Consider the following 14,733-nt stretch of genomic DNA (forward strand, 5'->3'; position numbering starts at 1 on the left):
TGAAGGAATAATGTATTTACCTTAAAAGTCTGCTTTACAGACTTGGCATAGAAATTAGTCACCAGGGGATAATGGCCCTTTGGGGCAAGAGGGATTTGTCACCCTGCCTAACCTGGCTGGTGATGCAATGCAAGGCTCAATTGTTTAGCTTTGCACAATAGTAAGAGTTTGAATGGGACACCATCAGAGGCAATGGCAAACAACTGAAATGCCTTAAAGGTCAAAAAGAAACATTACAACAGCCATTATCCGTTCTGTCAAGCTGTTTATAATGTTAAGTTTACTAGTTTTTGGAGGTTGTCGGGGGGGGGGGGGGGGAGAGTGCAAGGTGGACGTTTCGCCTAGGGCACAAAATATCCTTGCACCGGCCCTGCTCTTGCCAGCAGCATGATTAAACATGACTGGACAATTTTCATTTAAACAACATTTTGACCAAAAAATGTGACATCATTACAAAAATCTCAGCATAAGTATTTCAAGTAGGACAGTGGGTGTAACGAAGGCATAGATTAGTTTGGTATGACTGAACCACATGGTTCACACCTGTTAAGACTATCTGTGTATCTGGCATTACAGATTTTTTTTTCATAGCATTTATATAGTTATAGCAAGTACATTTCAGCTCACAATTGGTTAATTCTATCACCAAGCTGTTGAATCTAACAGGCTTTTGGGGGGAGGGGTGGGTGAAGGGGCTAAGAACCATATTAAAATAATTTATAAGACTATGGACTAGTCTAATACTTTTGTTGCAAAGGTCTCTAAAATACCTTTCCATGCTACTAGAGGAAATTGAGCTAGAAGTCTGCAGAGAATAACCATGTTTAAATACCACGGTTGGTCTCATCTTAGTGTGGTCAGAGCCTAACTTCCCCAACAAACACTATTCAACTCTCATGGGAACGGAGCTCATAATTTTGTCTAATTTTCTTTATTGTATGTTTTCATGATCTTTCTCAACCTTAATGGGGGTTCTGTGTTCTAAGAAATCCTGTTTTCCACTTCCTTCTTTTGCTCTTTTGTTTCAGCGGTGACATTGAAACCACACCTTTATTCTGTGCGCGCTAATATATGGATTCTAATTGTATCTGACACAAGAAGAGTCACCTAATTAGTGCTCTGCTTTAGTCAAGCAGAGATGCTAATTTCAGCTAAATCAGGTCCAACAAAATCACAAAATTTTATATCTGAAATAAGGATTGTGTAAAACAGACTATGCCTTTTTATAATTTTATTTCTTTTGTAAAATATATCATAGTCTATTACTGAAATGTTACTGGTAAGATTTTTAACACTCATCTTAAAAGGTATAAAAATTTACCATAAAAAAATGTAAAGCATCATGTGACAAAATGAAAGTTCGTTTTAGAGATTCTTTAAATCTAGGGTAAAGAAAGCAGCCAGGAGATTTTAGAAATAATTTGCTATAGTTCATCATGCTGATAGACATTGTACTCCCTTGCAGATATGAAGCCATCTCCATCATGGTCATTATTCTTAAATATATCGGCTAAAATAGAATCATGAACTGATGCATCACGTTTTTTACCATCTCTTTCAAATTCCTCCTTCAAATAATGGCTTATCTAAAAGAAAAAAATGAAAACATTATACTAAACATAGCTCAGAGTTCATTTTTGTGAGCTCATCATGGTAAATACTTGCATATAGGCATTCATATCACAAATATAAAATGAAATCAGCTAAAAGCTCTGATACTTGAAACTCCAGAGCAAAAGTACACTAAAAGGAGAAAAACATTAGGAACCATAACAAAAATTATGTACTGAAATGGTTATCTCCCTGACTATCTTCTCAATATAAAGTAACAGTGCATAGTAAAACTCTTCAATGAATAGACACCTTCGAAGATATTTTCAATAGAAAACTGAGCTTGAGTGAAATGAGTTGATGTCTGACTAGTTCGTAGTTGGCAAATATCTCTATCATGAAACCATAGTTGATACTCTTGTTGGCTGTTGCAGCAGACAGGACAAGAATTTAGTGGGTGTAGAGTCTGAATTAACCTCTTAAATGTACTAATCGACCATACACATTTCAGTACACTCATTCCTCAAAAGTGGAGACTTTAGACACTGCCCGAGAGTGAAACAAATGTTGCATCCTTGTAAATCTGGGATGTAGCCCTGTACATAGCAAAGTGAGAAGTAAAAGATGGAATCAGAGGCAGCTCATATAGGGATAACGCATGCTTTGGTTTATTGGTAGTGGTATATATATGTGATCTATTCCAAGTCAGTTGACTCAAGTTACCTCATCTCGAGAGAGTTTCTTGTCACTGTCCATGTCTATTTGAGTAAATGCTTCAACACTGCGTGGTCCTTTATTCACTGCATACAGTTCAATCTCAAATATCAATGTTGCATTAGGTGGAATCTTGCCTTGTGCTAAGAATATTAAAAAAAACATTGTAGCAGTCACATTGGTCAAAGCTCATGCTACTGGTACATACATTCATACAGAAGTATTTCTATTATCTATTAGGAATAGGTTAACAGTGTAATTTTCCAACTTGTGTGATACCCAAATAATATTCTGACCCCTGGCTTTAAATATTACACTATTAAGCCCTTCTGTGGGACTCCTTCCTACCTCATTCTTGACCCAGAGCAATCCTTTCCCTCACTGAACCCAGGACAACTTTCCTTACCTTTGTCTTCAGGGAGATATTGCCTAGTGGCCCATTCTTTGGGTTTTGCAGCGACATGGGTCCTTATTCATCAGGTGTGCCCAAACCCAATACTGCAGCCAGAGCAAATGCTCTTGGACACTGCTGTGCAAGCAGTATAAAGCTGAGGGAGAGTCACCTTAGGATTTTTTTAGCTCCCAAGGTCTCTAAGCTCATCTCACTATTGGAAGGTATGGGTGTGGGATAGGAGTGTTTCATGTTTTTCCTCTTTCCACACAATTGGAGGAGGCAGCCTCCAGCTCTCTTAGAAGACGTTAATGGATTTGGGGGAAGGCAGCAGGCAGACCCCCATAAACACTGAAATGCATGATGAGAGAGAAGGCCAGCTAGCCCACAGCAGAATGCAGGAGAAATAGGGGGATCTTAGCCACCAGGAAGCTCACAGAAAACATCAAAGGTAATGTATTCAGGGGTCTTTTTCAGAGAAGGAGGTTGCTAGCAAAAGGGAAATGAGAGGGGGTTGCACTGGCAATCCTGATATTCAGAGACAAATGTTTTCAGGCACTATTTATAACATTCTATTTCTCTGAAACAAAATTAATATGTGGACAGATATTATTCACATTGTTCATCCCAAGTGTCCAGACATTTAAGTAAAAATTTGAAAATATACCTCAAACTATTAAAAATCCTCCTTAGGAAGCCTTGCATTAAGAGAAGTTTTGGAACACAATAGCATGTACAAATGCTCCTTACAAGACTTCTTTTGAAGTCCTGACAATTCCACATGCCAGGCTAAAGTAATGTGTTTTTACTTTGTAATTTAAAAGCAACAGTCGGGTTTGAAAGGATTGTAGAAATGATGCAATGTTTACACACAGTCCTTCTTTGTTTGAAATGGAGACAAACCGGCAATAAAAGCAGCCAAGTTCTGCTAAAACATTTTGATATAACTGCATCAACTGTTAAGGAATTTACAAATAATAAAATATAATTTGAAATATTCACCTAATTAGGAGAGAGGCTATAGACACAGGCTCAAGAATTCAGAATTCACGCCATCTGATCAACACAGGAAAAATGGGCTATAGGAATAATCTGCTCAGTCTCTGAAGACAGACTGAAGGTAGGTTCTAATATTCCTGTGTCAAAGCATCTTCTAATATCAAAGTTGTAGAGGAAATATTAAATGCAAAGATGGGTTACTGTTTCATGCTTTCTAAAAGCAAGATACTGAAATGGTAGACAAATAACAAGAGTGGATCAATGAGGTCTAAAAAGTCAGCCAAAAACATGCATTTGACAAACCATGCAACATGCAGTTAATGTTTAAACACACAACTGGATCCTAATTATATGCTGGCTCACCTAAAGCTAGTATGTAGGCTAGTCTATCATCAGAATTTATTTTTGAGTTTCTACATATCCTATTATATCTGAAGATTAAAAATGTAAATCGGCTTTCTTTAACGGGTGGGCAAACAAACTGGTATTACTGGTATTTGTTATTTGAGATCTCTATAATGAATAAAACGGTATTGAGAGGCTTCAGTTTTGACTACAAAACATGTTTTGTTAAACTGTTTCAATTCTGTAAATGTCTGAAATATATTCCATATATTTGCAACAAGTTTATCTAACATTTATTAATATAAGCTAACTAGGCAGACTTTGGTGCAAGTAATTTTAAGAATGATACATACCAGAGAAAAAGACACGTAAAGACCTAAAGAGCCACATGCAGCCTGACTAAGTCAAGGTTAGACAGTCATCTTCCCCAGCATGCAGGAATATGCTAAGACAGAGGACAACCATGTTGTAGGAAAAAGTCTTTCTTCAAGCACTGCCTAGAACAAACAGTTACATTTAAGGTTAGATTTTAATAATGCACTTTTTATTTTATATCAATGATTTTTCTTGTTGCTACAAGGCAAGATTTGTTCATTTCTTGTTGTAAAATTCATTCCTGGTGTAACTCTACCGCCTTCAATAGAATTACATCAAGGATGAAGTTGGCTCATGGAATTTTGACATGAATAAATGATCAAACTATGATCACAGAACAGCAGCAGCAAGTTTAGTCAATGTCCCATGTTCCCAGACAAACCTGGATTACAAAGAACTAAAATATGATATTGTCCATTCAGCTGAAATGTTTCATGATAAGATTTTAAGACTCGAGTCAGCCCATTAGTCTCATATATTGCATACCTAAATATCATGCATTCAGATTAGGTTTCCTGTGCTCCATTCAGTGGGGTAGTGGTGACTGCAACAATTATTATGCTGAGCTATTAAACTTCTCATTCAGTTAGTCCCAAGACAGTTGTTCAAACAAACAATGTTTCATCAAATTAATTCAGTGGTGTGTTGTGAATCTCACATTGTTTTGATTGGGTGAAAATAAAAACGATTATATTAAAAGGCTAATCTGGCAGTACCCAAATCTTAGAAATTAAACATAGAATCATAGAATATCAGGGTTGGAAGGGACCTCAGGAGGTCATCTAGTCCAACCCCCTGCTCAAAGCAGGACCAATCCCCAATTTTTGCCCCAGATCCCTAAATGGCCCCCTCAAGGATTGAACTCACAACCCTGGGTTTAGCAGGCCAATGCTCAAACCACTGAGCTATCCCTCCCCCCATGAATGTAATAAGGATTTACATAAATAGGAGGAAATAATAATTAGTATAATATTTAATAATTTGTACTGAACTCAAAAGGCCTTTCTCGTAACCACAAAAACAGATATCTAAATCCCTGAAATTCCTATACAACGATAGCTTTCTGAAAATCTTATTTTTTTCCTCTGGCTGTCAGTGAACCATATTTATTTTCTCCCACAAAAGAAAGTTCTCCTCATAAAGTTGTATCTAAAGACCACTTAAAAATAACTATCAATTTACCCTTCCTGTCTGTCTGTTCCAATCCTAAATGAACTTTTGCAAAAATTCTTATATTTGGCTCTTCTGACTGCAAAAAGAGCTATTAGAGGCTCTGGAAATCAAACAGGAGTATAATCATAAGCACTGAAGTTATGACCTCTCCTTGCTGTTAGCATAGAACTCCTCATTCATGTGAAATAAGCCATCCATGAAAGCAGCACTGCAGTTGCTTGTGGAATTAATGTAAGTGATGTCACTGCACTTGGTGGAGGGTGAGACTAACTGTATTGTGGTGCTGGAAATTAAAGAGCTGTAAGCATGTTGTGTCTGGAGTGGTGGGTTGAAGATCTGATTCCTTTTGATAGGTTTTCAATTGTGGTTTCTCTTTTCAAAAAATAAGTCATGTATTAGATTAGATTGTAAGCAAACTGGATCAGGGACTGGCAGCACAATGGAGCCTCAATCCTAAGAGGGTACTCTGGATGCTACAAATAATACAAATAATAGCAACGAAAGGATGATCTCTCTATGTCCCATGGTAGGCGCTGTTCGTAGTTGTGGTGCTCCTATCAGAGAAATTCCTTGCTAGCAAAAGGGAGAGCTTATTAGCTGCGATTACAGGTTCAATTCTGCCAATACTTACTCCTGTGAGTTGGCCTTATTCACATGAGCAACCCCATTACATTCCTTGGGACTATGTTCATGGGTAAGAACTCGTATGACTAAGAGTTTGCAGGATCAGGCCCTGTAATTGCAGCCATCAAATAAACCCTCAATCAAAAAAGCTTGGATGATCAATCCTCAAGTAAATTTTTGACAACACTGTTTTCTGTCATTTATCTGAAAACATAAAGAGAGAAGAAAAAACAGATATGAATTTTAATTTTTTTACCATAGCCTTGCTTTCCATATGCTAATGATGGTGGAATTGTCACTTTCCGTTTTTCTCCAGGACACATATCCGTCATAGCAATATCTAATCCTTTTATGACTTGTCCAACACCCAGAACAAACCACTTTGGGTGACCTTCATTTTGTGTCCGACTACAAAAACAATAATAAGCTTTTAGCGAGTAGACAGCAAAAAAGTCAGTGTTCAAATGTATTTAAATGTTAAAGTGATTTTAAAAAAATACAATACCATCTCTGGAAAGTGTGACATTATTTAGATTACATTTTTTTAAAAGTCACAGTGAAGTGTATATTAAAAAGTAAATAACTGCCCTTTTTTATTTATATTGAAGTATTAACAGTTTTTTCTGGTATAACTGGTTAAAAATCCTAAATTGCATACACAGGAAAGCTCCCATTGACTTGTTAAAGAACAAGTAAAAATTGAGTGCTAAAATTGCACCTTTCTGCAGAACGTAAAAGAGGGGCACTGGGTGAGGAAAACTCTATTAATTTCCCTTTGCAGAAGTTTTCCAAATCACACAACTGGGAGGAGAATGTCTTCTCTCCCTTCTTCTCCTCCCCCTGAAAACAAATACACAGAATGAGCTGCAAAACAGTGGATTAGAGAGGATATGCAGGATGACAGGCCATCCATCTGGTGGTTTTGTTCCTCAACACTAGAGCTGACCAATCCTTCAGCTCCTAGACAGTATGTCTCCATTGGAGCCACACTGCCAAGTGTTCCCCTAGCATGCAATGCCTCTCCTCTCACCTATTAAATCAAAAAACCAATGTGAAAAGAACATCGTTAAAACTGCAAAAACAAGCACTCAAACAAGCACTGCCAATAACTTGCAGTTTCAAGAATTACTTAGATCTCCACCAAAACCTGTCAACACTACCCTATTTCAACCAGTAGCGGGCTTCCACGGGCGTCATATTTTGTCCTTAACTGAGCATGCTGCTTCCACACTGAAGACACATTTAACTGAAGACACACTTAACTGAGCATGCTGCTTCCACACTTTCACACATTTATTGAAGAATAAAAACTAACGCATTGATCCGGCAAAGACTTATGCATGTGTGTACCTTGACACGCTATGAGCAAAGTTGCTCACGTGCATTGTGCCTCCTCTACACAAGAAAACTACACTATTTATGGCACTCTTAAATTGAAACCCACGTAAGAGGGTGCCACTGATTTAGCTAAATCAATTTCTAACAAAATTTAGTTAAATCAATACAATTTTCTGCAAGGCCTGAGTCTTTGCAGAATTGGGGCTTAATTTGGCCTAAATATTATGTAATGATATCTACAGCATTTGTGGTTTGAAAGTATAGCTCTAGATATACATTTATATCATTCTAAACCGCACTGTAATTTTGGGCACTGCATACAAGTTGCTCTCCTGAACAGATTCAATATTATCAGATCTGCTTTAACACAGATTTAAAAAGAAACAAAAGGCTAAATGTTTGCCTATTTTTTATTTGCAGAGGAGAGGCAAATCTGGTGAAGAATGGTATAAATAGCAGCTATTTACCTGCAATAAAACTTGGATCCATCACTGGCCAGGTAGCCATCATAATGTGCATTAAGCAGATCCCCCTTCTTGCTCTTTGGCTTGCATTCTTTGGGCACATGTAAGACTTCGATTTTAACTTCCTCTGCAGTGGCATCCTCTTTCTTTTGTCCGTGCGTGTGGATCGTAAGAAGACAAAAAGCGTGTAAGAAAAAAACTAATTTGACTCCGAAAGCCATGCTTGCTAAACGCTCCCTCGCAGCCTTGTTCTGACTCAGGTTCTTAGTGCAGCCCCGGAGTAAGAGACGCCCGCCCCCCACCCTGGCTGCGTGGCATTGTTCGACGTCAGGCTGACACTAACTGGGGCGTGTCCATCGTAACCTCCAAGACGCGGCACTGCTGCGCTTTGTGGGCTCAGCCAGGGCGCTGCGGCCCGCCCACTTGCTCCTCCCCCATTGACAGCTTTCGATTGCTTGAGGTCTGCAAAGTCTGCGCGCGGTGCGGGGCTGTCGGTCTCGCGGGCTTCCCGGGAATTCTGTCCAGGACCGACTCCTTTGCCGGAGCCGCTTCCCTCCCAGGCAGAATTTCAAGTGTCCCCTGGGGGAGCGGGATGCATCGCCACCTCCGGGGGGCGGTGGGGGCTTTGCAGGGCGGGCGTGTTACCGTTTCTCCGCTGGTGCTGGGGGGATTTCGCGGGCTGTATCACAAAAGGTCTCGCAGGCCCTTGGGGCGGGGTGTTTGTCGTGTGCGCCCCCCAGGAGTTGGTGGTGTCTGCACCGTCTCTCCCGGAGGGCGGGCAGGGGTTGGGGAGGGGGGCGCGTTTCCGCGTCTGCTGCCGCAGCATTTTCCTTCATGTGCATCGGCTCCGTTTCGTTTGCACTCCGCTCAGCCGCAGCGGGCAGAAGCTTTAAGCGCTGCCACCAGTCTCACAGCGGAGGGGGAGGCTTCGGCTGAGAACTTGGCTGCCCCGCCGCGGGGCGCGTGTGTCTGGCCGAGGCAGGGCAGGCTCGCCCGCAGACACGGCGCGGGTACGCTGGCTGCCTTAGCCAGCCCCTTTCCGGCAGGAAGTAAATGAAACGTCCGGGTCAATGGCAGCAAACGCGACGGCGGGGGGAGCGGGGAGTCAGAGGCGGCCGAGGAGCGGGGCGGGCAGAGCCTGCCGGGAGCTGGACACCGGCCGTCCCCCCTCCCCGGACTGCCATGTGCGTAGGACATGAGGCGCTCTGCCGCGCCTGCTGCCCCTGTGCATAGCCCGCTGCGGGCAGCATCTGCAGGGCCAGCCGGATACTGGGGCTGCGGTTGCTCTCGGCCCCCGAGCGGCGCGGCTCAGCCGTCAATGTCCATAGGCGGCTGCTGAGCGGGAGGGAAGGGGGAGTCTCTGCCCGCGCTGCCGCCCGTTCCCAGGAGGAGGATGCACGGAGCCTGGCCCTGAGCTATGGAAGGAGTCCTGTACAAGTGGACCAATTACCTGACAGGTACGGGCAGGGCGGGGCTGCTCCTGGCGCGCAGCATCGCTCTTGCGGGCTGTGCCCGGGAGTCAGCGGGCAGCGCGCCTCTGGCACGGCGGGGAGGATGGAGATGCCGGTGCAGGGGGATCTAGGTGAGGGTTACGAAACCAGCTGGCCTGTGGAGCTGTTCGCCGCTGTTTGAATCTAGCCTGCTTGGGCAGAAACGGACAGTTTTAGCCTCTGATGGCTGTTGGGGAGGCCTACCGGAGGGCGGATTGCTGGTCTCCGTTCAGGAGGAGCCTGTTGCTCCTGGGCTCGGGGAATCCCGCTGTGGTGCCGCAATGGGCGATGTCCGATTCTGTGAGTGAGTGGAAGACAAAGTTACCCTCCAGAGCTGCTGATCTGCACCTTTCACAAGAACTGTATTCACCCGCGCCCACGTTTTCAACTCTTTCTTGGAGATTACTCGAGATTTGGGAGGTGTTGGGGTCTTTTTAAAATACAGTAGTTACTAAATCGCATGCTATTTTAATTGAAGATATGTTGCATTCTTACTCAGTATTTTGGAATGTACTTATATGGTCCCCCCTGCTGAATATAGCCCCCTGGTCAGTGTGTGCTAGTTGTCACTCTGTGTCTAAACTACAGAGGATATGGTTTTGTTACAGCTCTTAGCTTGAAAGCCTGGCTCTTAAACTGTAGAGGCTCAAGTTTAAAGCTCTGGGGGCCCCAGGTTCAGTCAGTGGAGGATTTGTATTGAATTTGGGCAATGGGCCTGTGTCCACACTAGTGCCTGGTAGTGAGCTCTCTCTGTGTTATGTGAAATAAAAGAGTATTGCTTGTTGGGTTAAACTTTTGAGGACCACAAGTATGTGAACAAAATGGCACGTGCTTTGTCAGTGCTGTGAACTTCTGGCAATCCACACATCTTAGCCAATTAAACTTTTTTGCACTTTTCACCTTCTCCAAGTCCAGGTAACCCTGTTCTGGGTGTGTTGGAAGCTAAAGGTGTTGCTGGAAAACTTTCTTTTGGTCTTCTTGCTGTGATCCAGAAATAACGCACAACCAATCAGGGCATGAAATGAGAGCAGAGTTTTCAGAACATTGGATCCATAGTGTAGTTTCTCACAAATGGCATGAATCATAGAATCATAGAATATCAGGGTTGGAAGGGACCTCAGGAGGTCATCTAGTCCAACCTCCTGCTCAAAGCAGGACCAATCCCCAACTAAATCATCCCCGCCAGGGCTTTGTCAACCCTGACCTTAAAAACTTCTAAGGAAGGAGATTCCACCACCTCCCTAGGTAATGCATTCCACTGTTTCACCACTCTCCTAGTGAAAAAGTTTTTCCTAATATCCAACCTAAATCTCCCCCACTGCAACTTGAGACCATTACTCCTTGTTCTGTCATCTACTACCACTGAGAACAGTCTATATCCATCCTCTTTGGAACTCCCTTTCAGGTAGTTGAAAGCAGCTATCAAATCCCCCCTCATTCTTCTCTTCCGCAGACTAAACATTCCCAGTTCCCTCAGCCTCTCCTCATAAGTCATATGTTTTCTTGTCCCCTAATCATTTTTGTTGCCCTCCACTGGACTCTTCCCAATTTTTCCACATCCTTCTTGTAGTGTGGGGCCCAAAACTGGACACAGTACTCCAGATGAGGCCTCACCAATGTCGAATAGAGGGGAACGATCACGTACTTCGATCTGCTGGCAATGCCCCTACTTATACATCCCAAAATGCCATTGGCCTTCTTGGCAACAAGGGCACGCTGTTGACTCATATCCAGCTTCTCGTCCACTGTAACCCCTAGGTCCTTTTCTGCAGAACTGCTGCCTAGCCATTTGGTCCCTAGTCTTCCGTCCTAAGTGCAGGACTCTGCACTTGTCCTTGTTGAACCTCATCAGATTTCTTTTGGTCCAATCCTCCAATTTGTCTAGGGCCCTCTGTATCCTATCCCTACCCTCCAGCATATCTGCCTCTCCTCCCACTTTAGTGTGATCTGCAAACTTGCTGAGGGTGCAATCCACACCATCCTCCAGATCATTTATGAAGATATTGAACAAAACCGGCCCGAGGACCGACCCTTGGGGCACTCCACTTGATACTGGCTGCCAACTAGACATGGAGCCATTAATCACTACCTGTTGAGTCCGACAATCTAGCCAACTTTCTATCCACCTTATAGTCCATTCATCCAGCCCATACTTCTTTAACTTGCTGGTAAGACTCCTGTGGGAGACCATGTCAAAAGCTTTGCTAAAGTCAAGGAACAACAAGTCCACTGCTTTCCCCTCATCCACAGAGCCAGTTATCTCGTCATAGAAGGCAATTAGATTAGTCGGGCATGACTAGCCCTCTCCTCTAAGAGCTTCAGAATTGATTCCTTGAGGACCTACTCCATGATTTTTCCAGGGACTGAGGTGAGGCTGACTGGCCTGTAGTTCCCAGGATCCTCCTTCTTCCCTTTTTTAAAGATGGGCACTACATTAGCCTTTTTCCAGTCGTCCGGGACTTCCCCCGATCGCCATGAGTTTTCAAAGATAATGGCCAATGGCTCTGCAATCACATCCGTCAACTCCTTTAGCACCCTCGGATGCAGTGCATCCGGCCCCATGGACTTGTGCTTGTCCAGCTTTTCTAAATAGTCCCGAACCACTTCTTTCTCCACAGAGGGCTGGTCACCTCCTCCCCATGCTGTGCTGCCCAGTGCAGCAGTCTGGGAGCTGACCTTGTTTGTGAAGACGGAGGCAAAAAAAGCATTGAGTACATTAGCTTTTTCCACATCCTCTGTCACTAGGTTGCATCCCTCATTCAGTAAGGGGCTCACACTTTCCTTGACTTTCTTCTTGTTGCTAACATACCTGAAGAAACCCTTCTTGTTACTCTTAACATCTCTAGCTAGCTACAACTCCAGGTGTGGTTTGGCCTTCCTGATTTCACTCCTGCATGCCCGAGCAATATTTTTATACTCTTCCCTGGTCATTTGTCCAATTTTCCACTTCTTGTAAGCTTCTTTTTTGTGTTTAAGATCAGCAAGGATTTCACTGTTAAGCCAAGCTGGTCGTCTGCCATATTTACTATTCTTTCTACACATTGGGATGGTTTGTCTCTGTAACCTCAGTAAGGATTCTTTAAAATACAACCAACTCTCCTGGACTCCTTTCCCCCTCATGTTGTTCTCCCAGGGGATCCTGCCCATCAGTTCCCTGAGGGAGTCAAAATCTGCTTTTCTGAAGTTCAGGGTCCGTATTCTGCTGCTCTCCTTTCTTCCCTTAGGAACATACTTTGGTTCCTTTGATGTGTGAGCTTTCATCCAAAGCTGTCTACATGTCATTTAGCTATAGTGAGCCAGTGAAAGAATAAGCACACCAGAGTTCCTGGTTGCATCAACCACACTGATGGCATCACTGTGGACACACAGTAAAATTATTCTTGTGTCAGCTTCTTTTTGATGAGCTCATAGGTGTCAAGTGTTGTTGTTGAGCACCATACTTCAGCCTTATTATGAAACCTAACAGCCAGAATAATAATTTTATCATGTGGTGTTTGTGTCAGTTGCTCAGATAAAAATATTGCAAGAATCTTCTTATTTTCTGAAAGCGCAGTGAGATTAATCCAGTTACTTGGAAGAGGCACGTCTGCCTTCTGCCGTTCTTCAGATGGGTCTTGTATCTCTTGAACATTTTTTGCCTTGTACCACCTTAACAGATTCCTTATAGCAGTGGTTCTCAACCTTTCCAAACTACCATAACCCTTTCAGCAATCTGATTTGTCTTGAATGCCCCAAGTTTCTCCACAATTAAAAACTATTTGTTTACAAAATGAGACCTAAAAACCCAAAAGTGTCACAGCACACTATTACTGAAAAATTGCTTATTTTCTTATTTTTACAATATAATTATAAAATCAAATGAAATATTAATATTGTACTTACATTTCAGTGTATAGTATATAGATCAGTATAAACAAGTCATTGTCTATATGAAATTGTAGTTTGTACTGACTTTGCTAGTGCTTTTTATGTAGCCTGTTGTAAAACTAGGCAAATGTCTAGATGAGTTGATGTACCCCCGAAAGACCTCTGTGTACCCCCTTGGGTCTGCGTACCACTGGTTGAGACCACTGCTTTATAGTACTTATCCACACAATGTCTATTCTGTGGAAGACCTAAGTACTGATTTTACAAATGTATCTGCAAGGCCTCCAAATGTTTTGGCTTCACATGGTTTTCCTATGGTTTGTACCAGAGCTTGTGCATCTGGCACGAGACTGCTTCTCCCAACAAGAGTAACTGTTGGGCAGTGGACATGAGCTGTCAGTCTGTCACGCAGTGTTGTTTTTGTCCCTGTTCTTAGACTGCCATTTGTCTGTGCTAGTGCCAAAGGGACGGGCGTTAACTCATGTTTAAAAATCTATTGCAAATTCACAGTCCTGCTAACTTCATAAGCTGTGACTAGTCGCTGAAGAATATTTCTGTCTGCCTTCATGGTTGAGGCCTTTTCTTTTATTTCTTTCGTCATTTCATATAGCATGGAAAAAGTAGGGAGCATTATTTTTTGGCAGTGGATCCTAAATGTGTACACATCGAGTCTCCCCCTCTTGTGTCATAAGCCACTTCTCCACAAAACTGTCCAGTTGCACTTGTCCTAGGATCTTTGCATTCAACAGTGCATCTTGTATGCCTTCAGTAGCCAGATCTTTTGTTGCAATATTTTTGCAATGAAGTGGGTGTTCCCCCCCCAGGAGAAAATCTTTAACCTTTGAATTGTTTGTAAGAGTACATCCTCCTCTTCACTGTCACATTGCTTCCCGGCCTTTCTTGACTCATAGTGAATAAATTGGTCTCCACGCCAACATGGAACATGGCTCTAGTGTTCATTGTGTATGGGCTTTCAAACTGTAAGACAAGGCCCATCTGCCAAGGTCTGAGCAAGTCTTGGTGAAGCCTACAGTTCCTCCACCTTTCTTTCCTATGCCATTGAACCACTCTTGGCTCTGATCAGGTCCGTGTGGTTGAGTTTCTGACATGATCACTTGACAGCTATGTTCCCTCACAGAAACTCCTTGAACACGCAGTTATCTCCAGTCCTTAGGTTTCACAGAACTGGACTGTCTTATATTATGGATGCTGGTATCTTTATTGGGATCACTACAGCTTGCCACTCATGATACATCAGTTGCAGATGCTCTTGTTTTCTGTGATTTCTGGATTTGGGTTTGCGACACAACTGATGCTGTCTATCCTGACTGAAAGGTGAAATCAGTTCTGTCAGTAGCCTCTCTGTCTATGACATCTTGCAGTTTCTTTCTAATGGCTGTTG

General features: G+C 42.7%; 2 protein-coding genes across 3 annotated transcripts in view; one reads left to right on the forward strand and one right to left on the reverse strand.

Moving 5' to 3' along the window:
• On the reverse strand, window positions 1-9,029 carry FKBP7 (FKBP prolyl isomerase 7). The gene is made up of 4 exons (XM_073306033.2): window positions 7,978-9,029; window positions 6,429-6,580; window positions 2,275-2,408; window positions 1-1,586 (listed from the first exon to the last, which is right to left on the reverse strand). The coding sequence occupies exons 1-4, from the start codon at window positions 8,193-8,195 to the stop codon at window positions 1,425-1,427; spliced, it is 666 nt and encodes a 221-aa protein (XP_073162134.1). The 5' UTR covers window positions 8,196-9,029; the 3' UTR covers window positions 1-1,424.
• Window positions 8,356-14,733, forward strand: part of PLEKHA3 (pleckstrin homology domain containing A3) — a 25,652-nt gene continuing 19,274 nt past the window's right edge. The window contains exon 1 of one of the 2 annotated variants that reach the window (XM_073306032.2): window positions 8,356-8,434. Coding sequence is in view for 1 of the 2 variants with exons in the window: in XM_073306029.2 (XP_073162130.1) it covers window positions 9,392-9,431 (40 nt within the window). In the remaining variant the exon portion in view is untranslated. Of the gene's footprint in view, window positions 8,435-9,032; window positions 9,432-14,733 lie in introns of those variants that run through there. The other variant, XM_073306029.2, reaches the window with a different exon arrangement.

This window comes from Lepidochelys kempii, chromosome 11 (assembly GCF_965140285.1).
Source record: "Lepidochelys kempii isolate rLepKem1 chromosome 11, rLepKem1.hap1, whole genome shotgun sequence".
NCBI lineage: Eukaryota > Metazoa > Chordata > Testudines > Cheloniidae > Lepidochelys > Lepidochelys kempii.